The 24,023-nt window shown below is 37.6% G+C and overlaps 1 protein-coding gene across 5 annotated transcripts in view; it reads left to right on the plus strand.

Moving 5' to 3' along the window:
• Window positions 1–22,712, plus strand: part of LOC149125027 (uncharacterized) — a 35,109-nt gene extending 12,397 nt beyond the window's left edge. For 3 of the 5 annotated variants that reach the window (XR_016211936.1, XR_016211934.1, XM_089302480.1), the window contains one exon: window positions 12,368–15,013. Coding sequence is in view for 3 of the 5 variants with exons in the window: in XM_089302480.1 (XP_089158606.1) it covers window positions 12,368–12,475 (108 nt within the window). In the remaining 2 variants the exon portion in view is untranslated. Of the gene's footprint in view, window positions 1–12,367; window positions 15,014–18,661; window positions 18,732–22,254 lie in introns of those variants that run through there. The other 2 variants (XM_089302479.1, XM_089302481.1) reach the window with 2 other exon arrangements.
• Window positions 22,713–24,023: the final 1,311 nt, after the last annotated feature.

The raw sequence follows: 24,023 nt of genomic DNA on the forward strand, positions 1-24,023 counted from the left end.
TTTGTGGCAGTCCTAAAAATTTTAAGTAGAGATACAGATGATCTGAATTGCCCAATTAAAGAACAAAATTTATCTGTTTATCTATCTATTTATCTATCTGTCTGTAAAACCCCACTATGTAACTACAGAGTATATATTTTTTTGAGGAATTACAAAATGTTTACCAAGATAGATCTAATCTTGGGCCACAAAACAAATCTAAAATACTTTTAAATCATGTGATTTTACAGATTATCTAAGAATATTTTTATCATAATGCAATGAAATCGGATGTCAGAAACAGAACTACAAGAGCAAAATGTTAAAAAAAATGTAAATTAAGCTGTACATTTTAAATAAATTGTATATGAAAGGGGAGTGATTTCAACACAATTCGAAAATGCAAAGAAATGAATGTAAATGAAAATGTAACATGCAAGTAAAACAAAATAAATAATAAAGACCAGAAATCAATATAGTCAGTAATGGGAAGATTATAGCAAAAACCAATGAAATTGGGCAGTGCTGCGGCTCACTAGGCTAATCCTCCGCCTGTGGCGCCGGTACTCTGGGTTCCAGTGCTGGTTGAGGCTCTAGTTCTGTCCCGGTTGCTCCTCTTCCAGTCCAGCTCTCTGCAATGGCCTGGGAAGGCAGTGGAGGATGGCCTAAGTGTTTGGGCCCTGCATCCCCATGGGAGACCAGGAGGAAGTACCTGGCTCCTGGCTTTGGATGCGCGCATAGGGGCCATGTAGGGGGTGAACTAACGGAAGGAAGACCTTTCTCTCTCTCTCTCACTGTCTAACTCTGCCTGGCAGAAAAAGAAAAAAAAAAAAAAAAGGCTAGTACAGAAAATTCTAGTGAGTGCAATAATGAGCTAAAAATAAAGAACTTAGAGATTGGAAAGATAAAACAATTAAAGGGAACAAAAAGTTACTGATAGCATAATTGTATACATAAAGCATTCGAAGGATCCATATTAACCTCCTGGGAATAATAAAGGAGTACATGATGACAGGACACAAATAAATATATAAATTTAATAATTCGGTATATTAACAATGAGCATGGAGACACCAAAATTAAAAATATTATATTTATAATTGCCACAAAAATGAAATATGCACTTAACACACACAGTATATATAAGCTGAAAATTATAAAATGTTGAAATAAATTAGTGACCTAAACATTTGGAGAAAAATAACATGTTCACTGATTGGAGGACTTGAAATATTGATGTCAGCTTTCTCCACACTGATATATAAATTTAATGCAACTGCTATGAAATGCCAAGAAATGGGTTTAGTAAACCTCGTTAGGCTTAATTAAAAATTTCAGTGTGAAGGCAAAGGATATAGAGGAGCTAAGGTAACCTATTGAAAAAAGGAGGCATCACCCTACCTGACATTAAGATTTACCAGGTAGTCATTGTAATCAAGAAGGATCAATGGAACAGAATAGAGTACCTTGCTGGTATTTTGCTCAAAATTATCAGTTTCTAGGTTCTATCTTCTGTTGTATGGGTTTAGAATCAAAGGTGTCAAATGAGTTAGGAAAGATTCACTGCTTTTCAATTTTTTGGAATATTTGAGAATTAGAGTAGACCTACCCTAAGTGGTAAAATTAGGCATGAATCCATCTAGTTACCAGCTTTTCTTTCCTGTGAGACTTTTGATAACTGATAGAATCTCATTGCTCATTATTGCTCTTTCAGATTTACTTTGTCTTCATGATTTAATCTTGGTAAGTTATGTGTTTTCAGAAATTTACCCACATCTAGGTTTTCCAATTTATTGGTATGTAGTTGTACATAATAGCTCCTAATAAACCTTTCTATTTCTGTCATTTCATTTGTAATGTCTCCTTTCTCATCTCTGATTTTATCAATTTGAGTCTTCTCATTATTTTCCCTTAGTCTGGCTTCAGGTTTATTCAATTTTTATATCTTTTTTTTTTTTTTTTTTGACAGAGTGGACAGTGAGAGAGAGAGACAGAGAGAAAGGTCTTCCTTTGCCGTTGGTTCACCCTCCAATGGCCGCTGCGGCCGGCGCACTGCGGCCAGCGCACTGCGCTGATCCGAAGGCAGGAGCCAGGTGCTTATCCTGGTCTCCCAGGGGGTGCAGGGCCCAAGCACTTGGGCCATCCTCCACTGCACTCCCTGGCCACAGCAGAGAGCTGGCCTGGAAGAGGGGCAACCGGGACAGAATCTGGCGCCCCAACCGGGACTAGAACCCGGTGCGCCGGCACCGCAAGGTGGAGGATTAGCCTAGTGAGCTGCGGCGCCGGCCAATTTTTGTATCTTTTCATAGAACCAACTCTTCATATTTTTGATCTTGTAAATTACTTTTTCAGTTTCATTTAATTCTGTTTTGATCTTTATTATTCCTTTCCTTCTAATCTGGGTTTGATATTTTCTTGTTTTTCTACATCCTTGAGATACACTATTAAGTTGTTTATTTGATATTGTTCTGTCTGTATTGCTTTTGCCATATCTCATAGTTTGGGTATATTGTGTTTCCATGTTCATTTGTTGCAACGAATTTTTAAGTTTCCCTTTTGCTTTCTTCAATGACATATTCTTCATTAAGGGGCATATTTTTGCAATATCTAATTATTTGCATAAATTTTAGAGTTTCTTTTGTTCTCTGTGTCTAGTTTTATTCCACTGTTGTCAGAAAAGATATGTGATATAATGCTGACTTTTTTTTTTAATTCGTGTGACTCATTTTGTGACCTAATGGAATGGCTATCCTAGAGAATGTTCTATGTGCTGATGAAAAGAATGTGTATATTGGATATACTGTGACACAGGAGGTTACGTTGTTTCCTGTGGTGCTGGCATCTCATGTGGGTGACTTGTTCAAGTCCCAGCTGCTCCACTTCCAATCCAGCTCCTGGTAAATGTGCCTGGGAAAGCACATTACTACATGCTTGGGCCCCTATCACTCATGTGGAGCACTCCAATGGACTTCCAGGATCCTGGCTTCAACTTAGTCCACCTTGGCTTTTGTGGCCATTTGGAAAGCGAACCAGTGAATGGAAGTTTTTTCTCTTCCTCTTTCTCTGTCTCTGATTCTACCTTTCAAATAGATGGGTTAAAAAAAAAAAAAAGTGTGCCTTGTGTTTTTGTTGGATGAAATATTCTGATATTCTATAGATTTCTTATGTTTTTTAGGTCAATAGTGTAATCTAATTCTGATATTATTTATTTTTCTCTGAATGATCTTCTATGGATGAATGCTGAGTCTGAAAGTCCTCTAGTTTTTTGTGTTTGGAAATTATTTCCCTTTTTTGATCTAATAATGTTTATTTTATAAAATTGGGTGCACTGGCATTAGGTACGTACCTACTAAAATCCTGTCTTCTTGTTTAATTGATTCCTTTATCATTAAATAATGACCTTCTCAATCTGTTTTTAAGCTATCTGTACTACAGTCTGTTTTCTCTGGTACAAACAGTGCTATTCCTGCTCGCTTTTGGTTTCTGTCTGCATGTAATGTCTTTCCCATATTTTTAATTTCCCCATGGGTATTTGTCTTTTCTGGTAAATTGTGTTTGCTATTGGCAGCACATCATTGAGTTTTTTTGTTTTGTTTTGTTTTGTTTTTAATCCATGTAGTCTCTCTGTTAATTGGGAAATTTAGGTAGTCTACAATCAAATTTATTATTGATGAGTAGTCTCATCATTTATTTATAAATTCCTAAATTCCTTCTGCTTATTTTGCACACCCTCCATTATTTTTCTTTGGGTGTTATACATCTCTTTTCATGATGGTAGTATTTTTTCTTTTTATCTGTAGGTAAGAACCCTCAAGCTTTTTTTTTTCCCCAATATAGTTGTTCTTATAGTGATGAATTTCCCATAGTTCTTGCATATCTTGGAAGGCATTTATTTCTCCTTCCTTTTAATAATGACAGTGGCAGCAGGAGTATGAGATGCTCCTCTGAATCCCAGCATAATTTGTGGGTCTCAGTGGTGGTAGGCGAGTGTCATGGCAGTTCCAGTCCCAAGTCTAGGGCATGAGTGCTCTGTTATCTATACCTACTAAAGCTAAGTGGTCTGGAGAGAGGAGCAACATAAGTAGGATATATATATATATATATATATATATATATATATGAGTACCATTGCCTACCAAAGCTGGGACAGGTTAAGGCTACAGTGAAGCTAGATTCTGAAGCACTCTTGGAATCCAGATCCTATTGATGAAGGAGGCTGTGCAGCTTTGCAGTCCAGGAGAATGTCTGGAAATCCATGTACAGTGTTTTTTTTTTTAACAATATGAATTTTACAAGATCTTTCTAAAGATTCCTTATAATCATGAATTTCAAAAATTATATCAAAATAAATTAATCTTTTAGTTCAATATTTCATAAACTTTTTGAAGTCCTTTTATTTATTGAAGTTAGCTAGCTCTTCACCTGTTCCAATCTGAATTCATTAGCTTTTTCCCAAAAATCCTCTTCTGCAATATTATCTCAGTATGCTTTATTGGTTAGAAATGATGGTATGATTTGGAGCCAATAGATTTGGTTTGGGTTTTGATTTCATTATTTAATACCTTTTACTCTGAGCAGTCACATAGTCTCTTCAATTATATTCTTGTGAAATAAGCGTAATTCAGGGCCCCTCCATTTGTCAAAATTTGCAATGTCCTAATATATATAAGCGTTGGGGTACCATATTGTATTCTTCAATCCAGAAAATTATAAAGAATATTTATAAAGCATTGAAGGGCTGAAGTAACTATGGTTCAAAAAAGTGCCTCCATTCGGAGAGGCAGGCCCCACTTCTTGTAAAAGCAGCCTCACTCTGGGGAAACGGAAAGTTGCAACAGAACAGCTTGCTAGCGTTCACTGTATAAGGAAATCTCCTGGATCTGACCCAATCAGGAACAACCGCGTTCGATCAGGAAGTATCAGAGGTGACCCTAGCCAGTCCACTGTTACCCCACACCCCTCGATGCTGTAGCCTGGCTTTAAAAGAGGCTCCCAAGCAAGGCTCAGGGCCTTCCTCTGCCCTCCGCTGCACGCTTGAGTAGACGGGATCCCTGCTGCAGCTTGTACTTCCGAAATAAACCTTGCTCTTGCATTTCGGTGTGTTCAAGTCTCTGGCGGGGTTTGGGGATCTGACGATCTGTGCACAACAAGCATCAATAGATATTCAGAAATCTTCACGTCAGGTATAAAATGAGGAAGAAAGGGAAAAAGACAGAAAGTAAGAAAGAGGTCTGTTAAAACTTTGGGTTGGGGCCAGCTGCTGTGGCGCAGTGGGTTAAAGCCCCAGCCTGCAGTACCAGCATTCCTGTGGACGCCAGTTCAAGGCCCAGCTGTTCCAATTCCAAACCAGCTCCTTTCTGGTGCACCTCGGAAAGCAGTAGAAGATGGTCCAAGTCCTTGGGCCCCTGCACCCAAATGGGAGATCTGGAAGAAGCTCCTGGCTCCTAGCTTTGGATCTGCTCAGCTCTGGACAGTGCCACCATTTGGGGAGTGAATCAGCAGATAGAAGACCTCTTTCTCTCTCTCTCTCTCTCTCTCTATCTCTCACTGTAACTCTTTCAAATAAATAAAATAAATTAAAAAAAAAAAAAAAACTTTGGGTGGACTATTCATTATGGGACTGCCTTTGCACTGCAAAAAGTTTATTAGCACATATGGCTGCTATTCATTCAAGTATCAATTAGATTCCTTCAAACTGACACCAAAAACATCTTCGAATGTTACTAAGTACCCCCTAGATGGATAAAAATAGTAAAAGCAGCCTAGAAGAAAAGTACTGTTTTTAACGAAAATTTACTATTCAAATTGGCAAGATTTCCATACAAAGGACTTTGTTTCAGGAACACATTCTGAACAAACACAAATTTGTTCACTGCCTTCAGAAAGGGGCAAGTGTTGCAGAACGGTAGATTAAACCACCACGTGGGATGCCACCATGCCAAATCTGAGTACCTCAGTTAAACTCCATTCTCTGCCTCTCATGTAGCTTCCTGATTACACTTACCCTGGAAAGCAGCAGATGATGGTTCAAGTACTTGGGTCCCTGCTAACCATGTAAGAGACTCAAATGACATTTCTGGCTCCTGGATTTTGACTAACCCAGACCTGACCATTGGCGGGAATTGGGGAGTGAACCAGAGTATATAAACCTCACTTAAAAACAAGTAAAAATTAATCTTTAACCTCCAATTTATAACTGTTCCATTCTTCTTTGCTTGGCTTTAGATTTTTAAAGGAAAAAGGCAATTCAGAAAATTTGAAAGGCATTTCATTGAGCATTTGTATAAATTGGAGAAAAAACATTTTAGATGATTCAAGAGTGAGTGAGTCATCAACAGATGGTTTTAGTTAAACTTTGCTCAAAACACATACTTACCAAAGGGAATCCAACTAGTTCAGCTGTCTAGTTTTACAGATTTGTTCTTTGAAAATTTGTTTTTAAATGTAATTCTGGTAAATTCAGATATTTCAAATCTTGGGTAGGATATATTATGAAACATCATTTTATTATCTTTAACATATTTTAATCATCCAATTGAGAATTAGCTTACTACTACAATTAAGGAATTGAGTATATAAAGTGTTTGAAAAAGTAAAAGGACTTTTTAAAGGACTAATATGTTTCTGAAAATCTTGACCTAATTAAAAAAGCTCTGGCTAATGTTATGAATACTTCATTTAAAACAGGGAAAATAATGGAATGTGATTCACATGTATTAACTAATCAGTAAAATTTAATTATTATTTTCTGATCATTTAATACAAAACATTTCAGTACGTCTAATCTGAAGAATGTTGGCAACTTTCTTATAAAGCTGGTAGAAGGAAGCACCAGATATTTCCTTAGCTGGTTTTAATGCTAATCTATCTGTTAGTGTTCACCAGTAAAACAGAACAAAAAGATTTGGATGTATTTTTTTGGTATTATTTCAAGAATTATATGATTGGGGCTGGCCCTGTGGCATAGCGGGTAAAGCCTCTGCCTGCAGTTCCGGCATCCCACGTGGAAACTAGTTTGAGTCCTGGCTGCTCCACTTCTGATCCACCTCTCTGCTATGGCCTGGGAAAGCAGTAGAAGATGATCCTAGTCCTTGGGCCCTTGCACCAGTGTGGGAGACCTGGAAGAAGCTCCTGGCTCCTGGCTTCGGATTGGCTGAGTTCCGGCCATTGTGGCCAACTGGGGAGTGAACCATCGAATGGAAGACCCCTCTCTCTCTCCACCTCTCTGTAGCTCTGCCTTTCAACTAAATAAATTAAAAAGAAAGAATTGTATGATTTACTTAAGAAATATATTGTTTTAATGAGTAGCCTGATGTGATTATGAGGGTGACAAATCCAAAATCTGTTAGGCTGGCCAGTAGACTGGAAGCTCATAAGGGGATTCTATGTGATAATCCGGAGGAACAAGTCTTTCTTTGCTGGGAAAACCTGTTTTTCAATTAGGACTTTCAACTGATGAGTTGGAGCCCACTTACACTCCATAGGGTAATCTTAAAGGCAAGTGACTGTAAATGTTAGCCAGAGCTACAGAATATCTTCACAGCCATATCTAAAATATTATTTGATTAAATAACCAAGTACTATAGTCTTGCCATAATGAAATATAAACTAATGTTCTCATCTGGTTTTTGGTTTGCTTTCTTTTAAAGTGATATAGCACACATATTATATACATATATTACATAAAATATATATATTCAACTACTAGTTAATTGCTTACTATATTCATTAATGCTAATATTTGTTTAAGACTATTAATCTAATTTAAATATTAAATGTTTGTGTAGTTATTAATTAAACCATTATTTGTTAGACTTTTCTAAAGATTTATTTATTTGTGTCGCTCCTCCGCGGGCTCGCAGGAGACCAACACTGGACCGGACGCTGTTGTTTAAGCGAATGACTATGCCTTGTGCGCTCAAGTTCACTCCTGTGCTAACCGCATTCCACTTGGTGTGTGGTGTGTGTCCGCATTCTTGTTATTCCTTTGGCGCCTGGTGTGAGATGTCTGCATAAGCGAATCCCCCCCCACCCCACCTTCTATCTCGCCTTTATAGTCCTCTCCTACCAATCTGTGCTCTGCTGCCCAGGTGCTGAGCACGCTGTTCTCCTCCAATCAGAGGTTGGATCAGGAATCAGCTAATTAATGAAGCAGCTGTGTAAGATTTGTTTACTCCCTCTCAGCGCCATATGGTGGGAGATCAGGCGCATAGAGTTAGTCTCAATAGTCTCAGTAGTCTAGTCTAGTCTGGATAGTCTCAGTACTTATTTCGCCATGCTGCCAGTGATGGGCCCTGCTCCCCACAGGGCCCTGCTCCCCACAATTTGAAAGATGGAATTATAGAAAAAGGTAGACAGAGAAAGAGAGAGAGAAATCTTGCATCCACTGGTTCACTCCCCAAATCACCACATCAGCTGGAGCTGAGCTGATCCAAAGCCAGGAGCTTCTTCCTGATGTCCCATCAGGGTGCAGGGACCCAAGTACTTGGGCTGTCCTCCACTGCTTTCCCAGGCCATTTGCAGAGAGCTGGATCACAAGTAGAGCATCTGGCACTCATATGGGATGCCAGGCCAGGGCTTTAACCAGATGCACTGCTCCTAATTTTTAGACTTTTACTATGCTGTGTTCTGAAACAGCAAATACAATATTACCCAAACATTTCAGGTAGGCTTAACTTTAATTAGATGAAATGTCTCATTGGAGACATTAATATATCATTCCCAAGTTTATTTGAAAAAAAGCTCTAGAGTAGATATTTATTTTTAAATATTATCCGATTTACTATATATGCAAGACACCATTATTTCCCAATATACTTTAGTTTTAATTTTTAAATAATTTTTGAGGCATATCATCTTCAAAGTTTTATTTTGCTATTTTTTTGAAAGGGAGAGAGAGAGAGAGAGATGCAGGGAGAGAAGAGAATGATCAACAGAACAACAGAGGTCTGCCTTCTGCTAATTTACTTCCAAATGCCGGCAACAGTGAGCACTGGGCCAGGCTGAAGACAGGAGACACTACTGACTCCAGGTCTCCCAAGTGGGTGGTAGGGACACGAATACTTATGCTGTCGCCTGTAGCCTCTGAAAGTGTTGATTAGTAGGAAGCTGAATTGGGAGCAGTGCTAAGACTCTAGAATGTTGGCACTCTGATAGAGGTAGTAGGCATCTTAGCAGTGTTACAGTTGCTTTGCTAAACACCATCCCTGACCAGTTCACTTTAAAAAGCAAAATAAAAAAAGGTGGCATTCCCAAAAGAATTTACAATCTGCTGGGAATCCACTCCACTTTTAATTCTGCTACTGTGTGATATGGGATGAATTACTGTAATTTAAAGTTTGGTTTCTTGATCTGTGCAATGATAATTACATTAAATAGTATTTCTGTATGAATTTCATAACCCCAAAATATTAGCATTTTTCTTTACTCTTTGTAGAGAAAATTATTCTGCAATTGGTAGGAATGGGTGAATTATTTACAGTTATTTGATTCCAAGTAAGAAATTAGTAATTGATGGTATTAAGTATTGAACTCTGATTTATTTTCTCTTATTTAGATTCATGCTTAAATTACCTTCATAAACAATGAAACTTAACATTAAAGAGTGATAGAGAGTATTACCAATAAGTAAGCAATTAAATGCCCAATAGCAAAATATATATTTTAAGATTTGGTAAGCATTAAATGCATCTTGCTATTTTGAGATAGTCAATTGGTTATTAATTATAGGTAGAAAAAGTATCATAGGAGGGAAAGGGTTTGAGAAACCATATAACATGTTAAAGATTGTTATGTAGTTATCCTGTTATGTTTGATGTCCTAATTAAAATTTCTTTTGTAAATTTCATCATCAAAGAACAATGAGTTATTGAGTTGGAAAACAGTATAAAGAAGCAAAGTTTTAAAACAGCTATAGATAGCAATTCACTGTAGTTCTTTGTAATCATTCTTAAAAGTTTCATTTTGGCTAGCGCTCTGGCTCACTGGGCTAATCCTCCCCTGTGGCACCGTCCCTCAGGGTTCTAGTCCCTGTTGGGGTGCCGGATTCTGTCCCGGTTGCTCCTCTTCCAGTCTAGCTCCCTGCTGTGGCTCGGGAGTGCAGTAGAGGATGGCCCAGGTCTTTGGGCCCTGCACCCACAGGGGAGACCAGGAGGAAGCACCTGGCTCCTGGCTTCTTCAGATTGGCGCAGCGCGCTGGCCACAATGCGCTGGCCGTGGCGGCCACTTGGGGGGTGAACCAATGGAAAAAGGAAGACCTTTCTCTCTGTCTCTCTCTCTCCCACTGTCTAACTGCCTGTCACAGAAAAAGTTTCATTTTATTTATTTGCAAGGCAGAGTTACAGAGGAGAGGGAGGGTGAGAGAGAGAGAGAATATCTTTCATCTGCTGGTTCGCTCCCCAGATTGTCGCCAAGGCCAAGGATGGGTCAGGCTGAAGCCAGGATCCAGGAGTTTCATCAGGGTCTCCAGTGTGTGTGTAGGGGCACAAAGACTTGGGCCATCTTCTTTTGCTTTCCCAGTCACATCGGCAGGGAGGTGGATAAGAAGTGGAGCAGTTGAAACTCAAACGAGTGCCCGTATGAGATGACTGATGCAAGCAATGGTTCAACCCATTGTGCCACAATGCCAGCCTCTGTATTCATTTTTTAAATGAATGTATTCATTAAAGCAGTGTACAGGACAATAAAATAATCATAATACTGGTATTAGTATGTATATTTGATGTTCCATAAATTTGAAAAAAAAATTCACGGTTTTGGCTATCCTTTCTTCAAGAAAATAATCTAACAGCCTAGTCCTATTCTCTTACTAAACTGCCTACAATTTCCTGCAAACACCAAAGCTTCATTCTTCATATTTGCTTTCTATTTTCATGGTGATGCCAGTGGAATACAATCTTCAGCACTCAACCATTAGTGTGCCCTTTGTGGCCATGGTTTTTGACTCAGGCCCAAGTTCACCATAGCTTATTTTTACAATGATCCTGAGATACAAGCCCACTTGGCTGTATTTTCATTCCCACTCAGCTTATTTCAAGACAGGGATCCTCACCCTTTCTCTTCAGAGTGGCTCTAGTTTCAACATGAAACCTCTTTAAAATAAAACTGCTATTACACAAATGTCTAAAAACAAACCACATTTTTTCAATTCCCTGACCCTGCCTTGACTATTAACCTTGTAGAGACATCTACTTTCCACTCTTATTCATAAAGATATTACCCAGTCTTTCAATATTTTCTCCAGAAATCTCTGGATAGCGCACACTTTCTTTTACAATGGTGAGTGGGGAATATTTTCATAGGCTGTGATAGGGAGAATAACACTCAAAGTGTCCCAAATACTTGCCTTGTTCAGGATTAAATTACTGGAATGGTTTATGGATATCAGTGCGGCAAACGAATATTGCAAAGTTTGGGACTGGGATTCTTTGCTTTATGACTTTTGATGTTTCTTTTTTAATGTTTTGTTTTACTGATTACCATGGTTATTTTTCCCTTCAGTTTCACCCTTCTTTCATGGGGAGCTTTCTAGAACCTAGGATGCATCGATGAGATTCAATTTGCAAAGCATCGTTTCCATTCATTTATATTTAATTTAATTTATTTGAAAGACAGAGAGATATACATTATATATATATATATATATGTATAAAGGCAGACAGAAATCTCCTATATGCAGTTTCATTCTTGAAATGCCTGCAAAAGCTAAAACCATAGGCCAGCACCGCGGCTCAATAGGCTAATCCTCCGCCTGTGGCACCGGCACACAGGGTTCTAGTCCTGGTCGGGGTGCTGGATTCTGTCCTGGATGCTACTCTTCCAGTCCAGCTCTCTGCTGTGGCCCAGGAAGGCAGTGGAGGATGGCCCAAGTTCTTGGGCCCTGCACCCACGTGGGAGACCAGGAGAAGCACCTGGCTCCTGGCTTCGGATCAGCGTGGTGCGCCGGCCGCAGCGGCCATTGGCGGGTGAACCAACAGAAAAGGAAGACCTTTCTCTCTCTCTCTCTCTCTCAGTGTCCACTCTGCCTGTCAAAAATAAAAAATAAAATAAAAAAAATAAATAAAACCATGAATGAGGAATTGAATCCAGGTCTCCCATGTGAAAGGCAGGGATCCAACTTCTTGAGTCCTCGCTTGCTGCCTACCAGTGTATGCTTTAGCTGGAGGCTAGACTTGGGAATCTAGCAGGAACTGCAATTCAGGAACTCTGATGTGGGATATGGGCAGCCCACGTGGTGTCTTAACCATTATGCCAAATATTTTTTTTCCTAAGTCACTTATTGCAGTGCCTGTTTATTTATTTTTAGAAAATTAATTTCATGTCCAGTACAGGTTTAAAATGAAAACAATTTAAAAACATGAATTCTTTTTGTATGTATTATATCTTGCAGCTTCCTCTAGTGGTTCTCAAATGTGATTGTGCACCAGAGTCACCTGGCAGCTGTTTAAAAACGAGCCTACTGCTGCTGGTCTGCACCCCGAAGTTTCTGATTCATTAGCTCTAGAAGGTGGGGGTCTGATAATCTGAATTTTTAAGAAGTCCCTTAGTGATGCCACTGCTGCTGGACAAGGGGCAACGCTTTGGAAATCATCTCCAAAGAACATGAGAAAATACTAGACTCTCATCGTTTTGTTCAAATGAAATGCCCAACTGTCATTTGCTGAAGAGAGCACAGTCGGCATTGTATTTAAGAACTAGCCATGACCTTCTCGTCTTAAAACAGTCCATTTTCTTTCCGCTTAGCTCTTATGTTCTGTAAATAAAACCTGGATTGAAGGAATGGCCATATTTCTGATAAGTCATGAGGCTTACCAAGGTCAATTTTGTTTGCTGTATCACTTAAAATACAATTCTACTTACAATTGCCTGGCATGGATGGCTGCACTTTTTTTTTTTTTTTAAAATGTACATAATACTTTTTGACACTGGGGAATAAGAAGCTATGAAAATAAGGTTGATAAAGCAGTAAAGAAGTTTTTCCTTAAATGGTCACAATCTGCTAAGAGCTGATAAGGAAAGAATCCTGTGGGGACAATCACAAAAAACTTAAAGCCATCAACCCCATGTCAGCACTGGGCAGGAAAACAAATAGAATTCCAGACAATTCAGAATAAATACCACAAATCAGAGACCATACTCAAACCTCCTTTCAATCTTACACTTTTGAAAGACAATTTAGGAGTACAAAGGACATTGGGCAATTCCGTGCCAATATTACATTGAGCCTTCACTTTTCACTTTCTTCTGTTAGGATAAAATTAAATTTGTCTTCTGTAAAAAGTTTTCTCTCAGTCTCTGTAGTACAGGTAATATCACCTCTAATGTAAAACACATGAAAAAAACTGAGGCAGAGCAATGGTAAATTATTTACCGAAATTATGTAGTAACTGTGATGAACTTTAGAGCAGTAGAAACAGTATATAGCAGATTTCTGCTCTGCATTTATATTCTGCTTTCCAATAGCCTTTGAAGGTATTAAATGTTGTTACAATGATTTTTATCACGTGAAGTTAAAATAAATCATAGTTTTGTAGATAAATAGACTTGCAGTATGGTTAATTATTCCTTATTTTTCGTAGAGTGCTGATATGGGAGAACTAGGCAAGTAGTTACATAGAAATAAATAAAAGTGGATTTTCCCGCCATAATATCTGTGTACCACTGTATTCTAACATGTGACCCCTCATTGATCTGCTTTGTCCAGTTTACCATAATGTACCTATGTTTCATCCAGGATCAGGATGTATGAGACACTGTGATGGCCATGTGGAAATTAGGTTCCACATGCAGGCTCCATGAAATCCCCAGAAAGCTTCACACATACTACCCCCCCCCCCCCATTTGTGTATTCAATTAGGGCAGTACTGTCTACCTAATACAAAAGGGCTGATAACATGGGAGCATATTTTTTGGCTCTTAGCTTCGGGGCCATGCTTCTGGCATCCTCACACTCTCCTCATAGGGAACTCTCTGGCCCACTTATGATGGGTATTTCTTTTGAGTACAGTTGCCGGTTCTCACACATGGATGGATCTTCACTCTCTTTTAAATATATCCTCTTCTCGCTGGTTATACAGCACTTATGTCTCTGCTTTGAATTCTTAACTCTATGGGAGCAAGAACCTGGACTAAAAATTGAGATACTTAGGCCCATAACATTATTATACAAAAGGTATATCTCAGATTTCAATTTTTTTTTTTCATTTTGACATTAAAATAGGTTAGGTGACAAATGTTGATGCAGCTGCTTACATAGAGTGGTTAACAGGAATGGCAATAAATCATGGATTGATTTGTGATCTATACAACATTATAGTTTAAAATATTTTAAATGGTATACAACTAAACTAGATAGGGCTAAAAGCTAATAAAATATCCCTTAATCATTGAAAGGGTGTCATATTCAAGGAAACTGTTTGAAAACCTCACATAGGTTATGTAACTTAATCTCCCCTGCTTCTTCCCTCAAAATATCCCACAATATTGACATGTGTTGCTGTTAACACCCAGAAAATAAAGAAAAGTTTCTTCAGGAGCTATTATAGCCTCCTAGGCTATGTACTATAAACTGCTTTAAATTATTTTTCAGATGGTATCCCATGAGGTCTGTAGACTCTTAGGTTTAGGAAAGTCAAATATACTGAAGTTGCAAAAGATACTAAAATACATGCAGTGAAAAGCTCATGCAGAAATTAAGTGCTGAAGCTAGCATCTGAACCCATTCTATCCTTTAAATTACACTCTCTCATTATATATTTATATAAATGCCTTCAAGGTCACTTTTATGGTGAGCAAATTTCTCTTCTTGATAAAAATAACTTAGGGATGATTTGCCAAAGTAGAATTTTATCAGACTACTTGGAAGGTAAATGTTATTGAAACCCTGGGGTGGGTGCAAGGTAATCATAGATCTTATACTGCATGAATACTGGAGTAATTTAGAAACAACCTGCTTAATTGATATAGAATGGTCATCAAGAAAACAATGCTGCCTTTGAGGAATTACAAATGAGTATGATATCCAGGGTGATATATCTTGGTGACCATTTTTTTAAATGTTTATGAAATAAGACAAAATAAATACTTCCTGAAATAGAGGCAAGAATTTTGATTTTTGTTGTATTTTTCTTGTCATCAACTATTTTCTTAGTTCAAATTGTAAAAGAATAAATGCCTTTATTTTTTTCTAAATTATTGTTACCATAATTCACTACATGTTAATGTAATAAAATGGGTTTCTTTCAAAGACTTGGCTAAAGTAGTTGTAAGTATGAGAATAAATCAGCTTACTGGAAAGAAAAATTAGAGTTAAGGTTTCTGAGTGGAAGCTTCTCTTTTGCTGCTGCTACGGTGTATGGGGTCAATTTTACTTACTGCCTTGCAGAAGCTCTTGACAAAATTGTCATATTCTATACAATGTAGACTGATTTAAAGACAGAAAATATAAAAGCATGGGTATTTTTCTTTTAGTTAATTTCAATGGCCCAAGAGTGAGAAAAAAGGGGTAACAATTATGTAGGTAAAGGTAATTTATAAAAAACATAATAGAGAAAATAGAATATTTGAGTCATTTTAGAAACAGCATAAAACCAGCAAAAGATTGAATAAAATGACAACAGTGTTAATATAAGGAATGTAACATTTCCAATAATGCAAAGAGTGGAAAATGATTTTAAATAAGTAAATAATTAAGGTAAACTTTTGCACAAAAATGTTAGGGATAAACAGATAAGTATTAATTTAAAATTATGTGTAAAAGACACATTTAAAAGAGCCGAACTTCACCACCTTGATATCACAATAACATCATAATTTGCTAAATAGTTGAATTAAGAAGAATGTCATTACATTATTTCGTAATTATAAAATTGGGATTTGTTATTAGGATAGCCAGCACTATAATTAATGCAGCATTCTTTAAAAGATACTTTATGTAACCAAATGAGAAAATGCAGGTACAATTTGTTTTCTTTCAAATGAACAGTGTTATTACTCACTACTTAATTGAATCCCTAGAACTGATTATAGTATTTTTCCCTTCTTTAGCTACATATTTAATAGCTGTAATTTTCCTTTGAAAAAAGTGTTAGAGTAAAAACATTGACATTGGTCTAAAGGAGCCTTTGTAATCTAAGAAGTAATTGTCTGTAGTAATTAGGCTCCATCACAATTCAGGCTTGCTGGAGGAAGCAGAGAAGAATGAACAGGCTCTTTTATAATACAAAATTTACCTACTGTATATATGAATCATTGAACAAATATGTATTTAACATTATATGAGGGATACAAGGTGAGCAAGCTTTTCAATGCATTGAATAAAAGTATAGATGTTAAATATGGAGCAAATCTCAGATTTTCATTCAATCAATATATAGAATCACTGGTCTTTTCCGCATTTGATTCACATTAAGTTTTCATGAAGAGAATGAATAGAGGCTTGAAATGTTTGCTTTGGAGAAAGAGAGAAGCATGCTGATTGAAGACATAAAAAGGAATAACTGGGAATACAGTTAAAATTGTAGAAAAAGCAGTTAATATTATTCATAATGAAATCATTTAATCTGGAAGTATTCAGCAACCCCTTGGTAGCAGTGAAGAATGTATGTAATTTACTGATTAGTTTGAGGTTTAGCACAAACAGTAGATATTCCTGCAAGTTTTATGTTATCCTAAGTTGCACAAAGACTTATTTACAACTATAAGAGAAGATGTCTGTTGACAAAACTATGTGAAATTTCAAAATCAAAAGGATAAATAGAAAAATTCAAACCAGCAACCCAAACTAAGGAATCAGAAAAGGAGCAGGTGATGCAGATAAGAAGAACATCAACACATACTGAATCACAAAAGAAACGTTCAAAAGCAATATTGCTGTTTCCATTTTCAATTTTAGAGAAAGCTTAAGGTACAAAATAACCTTTGGGTTTGTCAAACAGTAGAATGGTGCCAGTAGAAAGAGCCATCATTGTTCCTGGCAAAGTAAAGGTGAAAGTTGGAATTAGAGGGTAAGAAAGTGAGGAGGTGCAAAGAACAAGTGCAAATTGGAAACCCATTCAAATTTGAGAGAATGGATGTACTCACGGGAAGGTAGGTGCAAACATTTGAAGAGATCAGGCAAAATCTCTCAGATGTTATATTTCCAGGTTTAAACTGAAGCAAGGACCAGGTAGCAGTGACGTTAATGCATAGCAGGAATTGGTTCTGCTCTATCAATGCGGGTGGGGTTGGGGTTCTGAAAAGTCTCACATGTTGTTTTTTTATTGTGGTAAACTTTACCCAATATAAAACTAACCATTTATAGAGTGTAGTTCTGTGGCATTTAGTACGTTCACAATGTTTACAACAAAAAGTCTTACTTTTAATAAGTGTAGTGATCTTGAAACATAACATCGAATAGCCTGAAGAAATAATCATTTCAGGGAAAGTATTGACTTCTAGTCCAGACTCAGAAAGAAATGAAAAAGAAAACCTGAGATAGGTATTAGAATGATCCCACTCTGTCAACTAATGGGTTTGAATATGATCTAGGATGTTTAACAAGAAATATTCCTGGGCCGGCACCGTGGCTCAATAGGCTAATCCTTTGCATGTGGCACTGGTACCCCAGGTTCTAGTCCCTCTTGGGGCGCCGGATTCTGTCCCGGTTGCTCCTCTTCCAGTCCAGCTCTCTGCTGTGGCCCGGGAGTGCAGTGGAGGATGGCCCAGGTTTTGGGGCCCTGCACCCACATGGGAGACCAGGAGGAAGCACCTGACTCTTGGCTTCGGATTGGTGTAGCGCATCAGGCACAATGCGCCGGCCGTGGCGGCCACTTGAGGGGTGAAGCAACGGAAAAGGAAGACCTTTCTCTCTGTCTCTCTCTCTCACTGTCCACTCTGCCTGTCAAAAAAAAGAAATGTTCCTGTATGGTTGCAATAACAGATTTGAAGATGACACACCAAGTGTGACTCCAGCTAATCAAAAGTAGCCACAAAGCTATGGCTTTCATAACAGCTTTATGTCTCCTTACTCTTGTATATACTTGATTTTCCAACAAATTCTTTCTTATCTTGATGTTATAAAACTTTGCAGCATTTTCGAATTTTCTTTTCATTTACTTTTTTCTCCATCAAAGCAAGCATGGCTTCTAGAAAAGGCTATTGAAAATCAGCATTTGAAGAGAAAATCTTTTTTATATTGAGCTATAGAATTAGTTCCCTAAACCTGCAATTAGAGAAATTATTTGTAGTAACTATAAATTCAAGAAAGAATTTTATTGTCTGGAGGAAAGTGAAATTGAAGAAATTTCACACATGAATGATGAGGTTAGGCCTACTTGGTTGTTTTTAAAGAGAAAACAAAGGCCAACAGCGAAATGTAGAAAAAAGAAGTCCTGGCACGAGGACTGAAGATAAGAACAGAGGTACAAATGCGGTGAAGTCCAGCTGCTGGATGTTTTTAATAGGAGAACTTACTGGAGCATTTACACTGCTTTCTCTTATTAAAAACAGTGATGGCCTGACTCATAGTTTCCCTTCGGTTATGAACATGAGATCACAGATGAAACAGAACTTCAAAAATAAAGTCTAATCAAACACCAAAGAATGAAAGGATAGATTCAAAGAGCAAAAAAAAAAAAAAAAAAGCCAACATGAAGAGAGAGCCAATGGCACTGCAACCCACAGTGATTTTTACCCTGTATTTCAGCTTGAAAGGCTGAGGACTAAGCTTCTAATCCACTCAGGAAGAAAAGAGAGACAGCCAGAGGCTGTTGCAGGTGAGTAAACTAGATTTTCTAATCCTGCATAAAGATATGCATGAAAACCTTTTCATAGAGACTCCCTGTCCATGGAAAGTGAACTACAAAAACTCTACACACAAAGAAATGTGATGATACAATTTCTCTCTTGGATATAAAGGGGTAAGGGTGGGTTGGGGTGAGGGCAGCCGTGACAAATCAAAGCCTTAAGGCCAAAATGTGTACATATAACTTTCAAATTTACAATTTATGCCTAAAATCTGCCCAGGTCTATTGTAACCCATGTAAGAAATGAAATTGAGAGAATGAAATCAGAGAAAAAGAAGAAAAAATTCTGAAAACAAGTGCTAAAGCTGGATTATAAAACATAATCAGAAGTGAGTTCTGAGTGTTAATAGAAACAAATAAACAGAATTAGGCTTTTAAAAAACTGCAGATAACAAAATAATTATAGAGAAACTTTTAAACTGATGTGCTAAAATTTATAAACACCAAAATTGGGAGACTCAGTTCTTGGGCAGATGAAAACATGAAAGGAAGTGTTCTGAGAAGTACACAGAGATTCAAAAGAATTGTGTTTTATTTCCTTAGCTTAGTAAAGCATATACTAAGCATTTTATTATGAGTATTTTTGTATATTTGAAATTCATAAAATTTTATATTATAGTTGACAATAATGATTTATTAATCATACTATGGTTAAGTAGTAAACTAGATTAAGATTAGAAATTCTGTCATGATAATATTATCTTCCTGAAAACTACATTGAGTATTGCTTATGTATTGAAAGATATATAAGTAGTTTGATAATGTTAAAGTTAAAATTATAAAATTTGACAAATGTGAAATTGATATTAGATGAGCATTTCATAAAATTATAAAAAATACAACTCCAAAGTGTTGTAGAAATTTATAATAGAATGACTAATTAAAAATTTAGAAACAAACTAGTGCTGGTTTGAAATAATTATTAACACATCTTTAAAGTGCAGACCATCTTTATATCATATAATCTGATCTTGTATTAATCAGTTTCTTATTACTACTGCAAAATACCTGAGGTTACTAACTTTACAAAGAAAATATATGTATTCAGTTTCAGAGGTTCAGGTCCAAGATCAGTCAGCCTCTTTTTGTTTGATCTCTGACAAGGGTGATTGATGCCAGTGATAGAGTGAGTGCAGAGGAAGGATTAGGAAATAAACAAGGAAATTTGGCTCAAACTCAGTTTTTTAAAACAACCTTCTTGGGAGAACTCCACTCAAGGGCATGGACTCGGTCTCCTAAGGATCTCTCACTAGTACCCTCCTCCTAAGGTTTCTGTCACCTTGGAATAGTGTCACTTTGTTGATCACACCTTTAACACCTAGGCCTTTGGAAGACATCTAAACTAATATCCAAACTATAGTTTTCCTCAAGACTACAAGGGGAAGGAACACCTCTCAACTTCATTTACAGTGAACATATACAGTTTATTTTTAAATGATTTTTGGGGCTGAATTGAGGCATAGTGGGTAAAAGCCACCACCTCCAATGCTGCATCCCATGTGGGTGCCAGTTTGTATCCTGGCTACCCCACTTCTGATCCAGTTCCCTGCTAATGGTCTGGGAAAAGAACAGAAGATGACCCAGGCCCTTGGGTCCTTGCTACCCATATGGGAGACCCAAAGGAGACTCCTAGATCCTGGCTTTGGATTGGGCCAGCCACAGCCATTACAGCCATCTGGAGAGTGAACCAGTGGATGGAAGATCCATCTCTCTCTCTCTCCCTCTCTCTCTTTCTTCCTCTCTCTCTCTCTCTCTCTCTCTCTCTCACTCTGTGTGTCTCCCCTTCTCTTGTTACTCTGACTTTCAAATAAATAAATAAATCTTAATAAAAATTAGCAAAATTCAGTATAAATATCAACATGTAACTATATATAAAAAACTATTTATGTATATAAAACAAAAGTCAAAACCTTGAATAGAAAATTAAACCTCAAACCAATTGTTTTAAAAATTTATTTCATGTTTGACTTGATTAAATCTGAATTTAAATGATTTTTAGCTTTTAATATATCAATACAAAAACAAGGAACAGTAATCTTCAGTGAGACACAAAAAGATTATATATTATGAACAACAGTTTATAATAAAAATATAGATTTATGATTGAACGATCTCTAAGCAAGTCTTATAACTAATGAAGCTATCCTTCAAAATTAACAATAAAGCAAGTATTTTTTTCTTCATCATTCTTGATATCCTGGACACTATAGCAAGAAAAGAAACAAAAATCAAAGGTAAGAGTCGTAGAAATAATACAAAAATCTACTTGAAAAAATAAATCTTTACTATTAGAGACATCATGCAGATTGCTGGCTACAGAATCCCTATGCAAAACAGTGGTCAAGTCTGTGTACCCTAAAATGTTATGTCTTTCTTCACAACTTCTTGAGCCTTGTTATTTTTTTCCTCTTTAAATTGTCAGGTACCATGATTCAATGTTGAATAATTGTGAGAGCAAATATTCTTACATAGTCTTCATTTATTACATTATGTACATTCTTTCATCTCAGTCATTATGACTTCCATCTCTAGAAATTTGATTTTAAAATATTCTTCATTTCTCTATTTTTCATAGTTTTGAACACAAGAAACAATGTGATGGCTTTAATGCCATTTTTCAAATGTTCTAACATCTGTATCATTTCTTTTTCAGTTTTCATTGTTTTTATACTCATTATAAATTACATTTTCCCTTTGTTTACCATATTTGTTTGAATGCCAGACACTTTGCATTTTATGTTCAAATGGCGCTGTATTAGTTTTTGATTTCTCATGAATGTGTTTTAACAATGTTCCTATAAGGGGTTAAAATACTTGTGAATAATTCTATCTATTTTGGTTTTGCACTTATGTGGTACTTGTGATTCTGGAGTAGCCCTTTGCATGGGATAATGATTCCCTAGCAAGGAATATCCCATGGGGTGCCCTATGAATCTTAGTCTGGCTGGTGGGAGTAGGCACCATTGACTGCTCTGTGTGAGTACCAGGCACTCTTCCAAGTTTGCTGAACATTCTTCCACACCATCATGAGGTGTTGTCCTCACATGTGTGTGCTGCTCAGGCCATCATGAATATTCAGAGACTCTGATAGTAGCCAAAATTTTCTCCTTGGGTGGGTCTTTCCTGCAGATCAAAACCATTTAGTTCTCCCTAGGATGTCTACTAAGCATACCCATTTTAGGAAGTCTTCAGGGCTCTTTGCCAAGGCTTAGGAACTTTCCCTAGGCAATCAGCTTTCAGACCTTTTTCAGGGCTCTTCCAGTTTGCTTTTCTTCTTTTCACATCTTTTGTTGCTGATTCCAGTGTCCTAATAACTGTTTCATTGTTTTTGTTTGTGTTTTTTTTTTTTTATTGTTTCTGTTAGGATTATGAATCTGTTTCCTGTTATTACAACCCCAGCAGAGCTTGTGTTTTATTACTGTAACTTTCAAATGTGTTTATTTTTTTATTTATTTCTTTTTTTTAAATAAAAGCCTCTTTATATTTTCCTCAGATGTGGGGAGCAACTCGGACTAGACTAAGTTACTGGAATTAAGACTTATTCTATGCATCTGCTCTCCCACAATATGGCGCTGGGAGAGGAGTAAACAACTTCTACACAGCTGCCTCCAGTTCGACCAATAACCTGCAGGAGCTGATCCTGCTCCTGATTGGAGGAGAGCAGCATACTCGGCGTGTGGGTAGCAGAGCATGGATTGGTGGAAGAGGACTATAAAGGAGGAGAGAGACAACATGCACCAGGAACATCTAAGGGGAACATCCGGATAACATCTGAGCAGCCCCCGAGAGAGCCGGCCGGCGGTGTGCCGCTCCCCCGCGGAAGTGGGGAAAGTGGCAGGGGGAGCCGCCCTTCCACGGAGGTGGAAGGGATCGGCAGCCAACCCGGGAAGGACCAGCAGCAAACCCGGGAAGGGCCAAGCAGACGAAAGAACAGCGCAGGGTCCTGTGTCGTTCCTCCACAAAGAGGGGGAGTGACACCCAGAAACCATTTTTTTTTTTCCTAAAGATTTATTTATTTATTTGAAAGAGTTACTCAGAGAGAGAATGAGAGGCAGAGAGAGAAAGAGGCCTTCCATCTGCTAGTTCACTCCCCAGTTGGCCACAAACGCTGGAGCTGCGCTGACCCGAAGCCAGGAGCCAGGAGCTTCTTCCAGATCTCCAATGTGGGTGCAGGAGCCCAAGCATTTGGGCCATCTTCTACTGCTTTCCCAGGCTAAGCAGAGAGCTGGATCGGAAGTAGAGCAGCTGGGATTCAAACTAGCACCCATACGGGATGCCGGCACTGCAAGTGGCGGCTTTATCTGCTATGCCACATCACTGGCCCCAGCCCCTAGAAACTTTTTATTTAAGGTATACAAACTTCATGCATTTCATAAACACAACTTTAGGAACATAGTGACTCTTCCCACTCTACCCACCTTCACTTTCACCATTCTTCCTCCTTCCACTGCTATTCCCATTTTTATTTTTTACTAAGATATATTTTCAATTAACTTTGTACACAAAATATTAACTCTATACTAAGTAAAGACTTCAGCAAATAGTATGAAAAAAAAAAAAAACTGTTCCTCAGCAGTTGCGACAGGGCTGTTCAAAATCATCTCATCTCACAGTGTAAATTTCACTTCTATAAATTACATTTTAGATGCTCTATTGGTTACCACAGATCAGGGGAACTTATGGTATTTGTCCTTTTGGGACTGGCTTATTTAATTTTAATTTCTATTGATTCTTTTTTTAAGAATTTATAACTTTATTAAGAAAAGATATATTTATTTGAAAGGCAAAGTTACAGAGAGAGAGAGAGAGAGAGCGAGAGTGAGAGCGAGAGAGATCTTCCATCCACTGGCTCACTTCCCAAATGACTGTAACAGCCAGGGATGGGCCAGGCCAACTCAGAAGCCGGGAGATTCTTCTAGGTATCCCACATGGGGGCAGGGGCCCAAGTACTTGGACCATCTCTTGCTTCTTTTCCAGGCATGTTAGCAGGGAAATGCACTGGAAGTGGAGCTGCTGGGACATGAACCAGAGCCCTTATGTGATGCTGGCTCTGTAGCTGATAAATTTGCATGCCACAACACCAGCCGTTCTATTGATTCTTAAAATGACTTCTGTTTCTTCAGTTTTTTAAATTTCTCTAATACCTTTATACAGTATGCTTTTCCATCCTTGATGTTTTTCTTACTTTTTTTTTTGTTGTTATCTGTTTGCTCTTCTGCTTCACCCCCACCTCACCCATTCCCACACACAGTATGTTCTGAT

This window comes from Oryctolagus cuniculus, chromosome 8, assembly GCF_051225735.1.
Source record: "Oryctolagus cuniculus isolate XC-2025 breed Fujian yellow rabbit chromosome 8, ASM5122573v1, whole genome shotgun sequence".
Taxonomy (NCBI): domain Eukaryota; kingdom Metazoa; phylum Chordata; class Mammalia; order Lagomorpha; family Leporidae; genus Oryctolagus; species Oryctolagus cuniculus.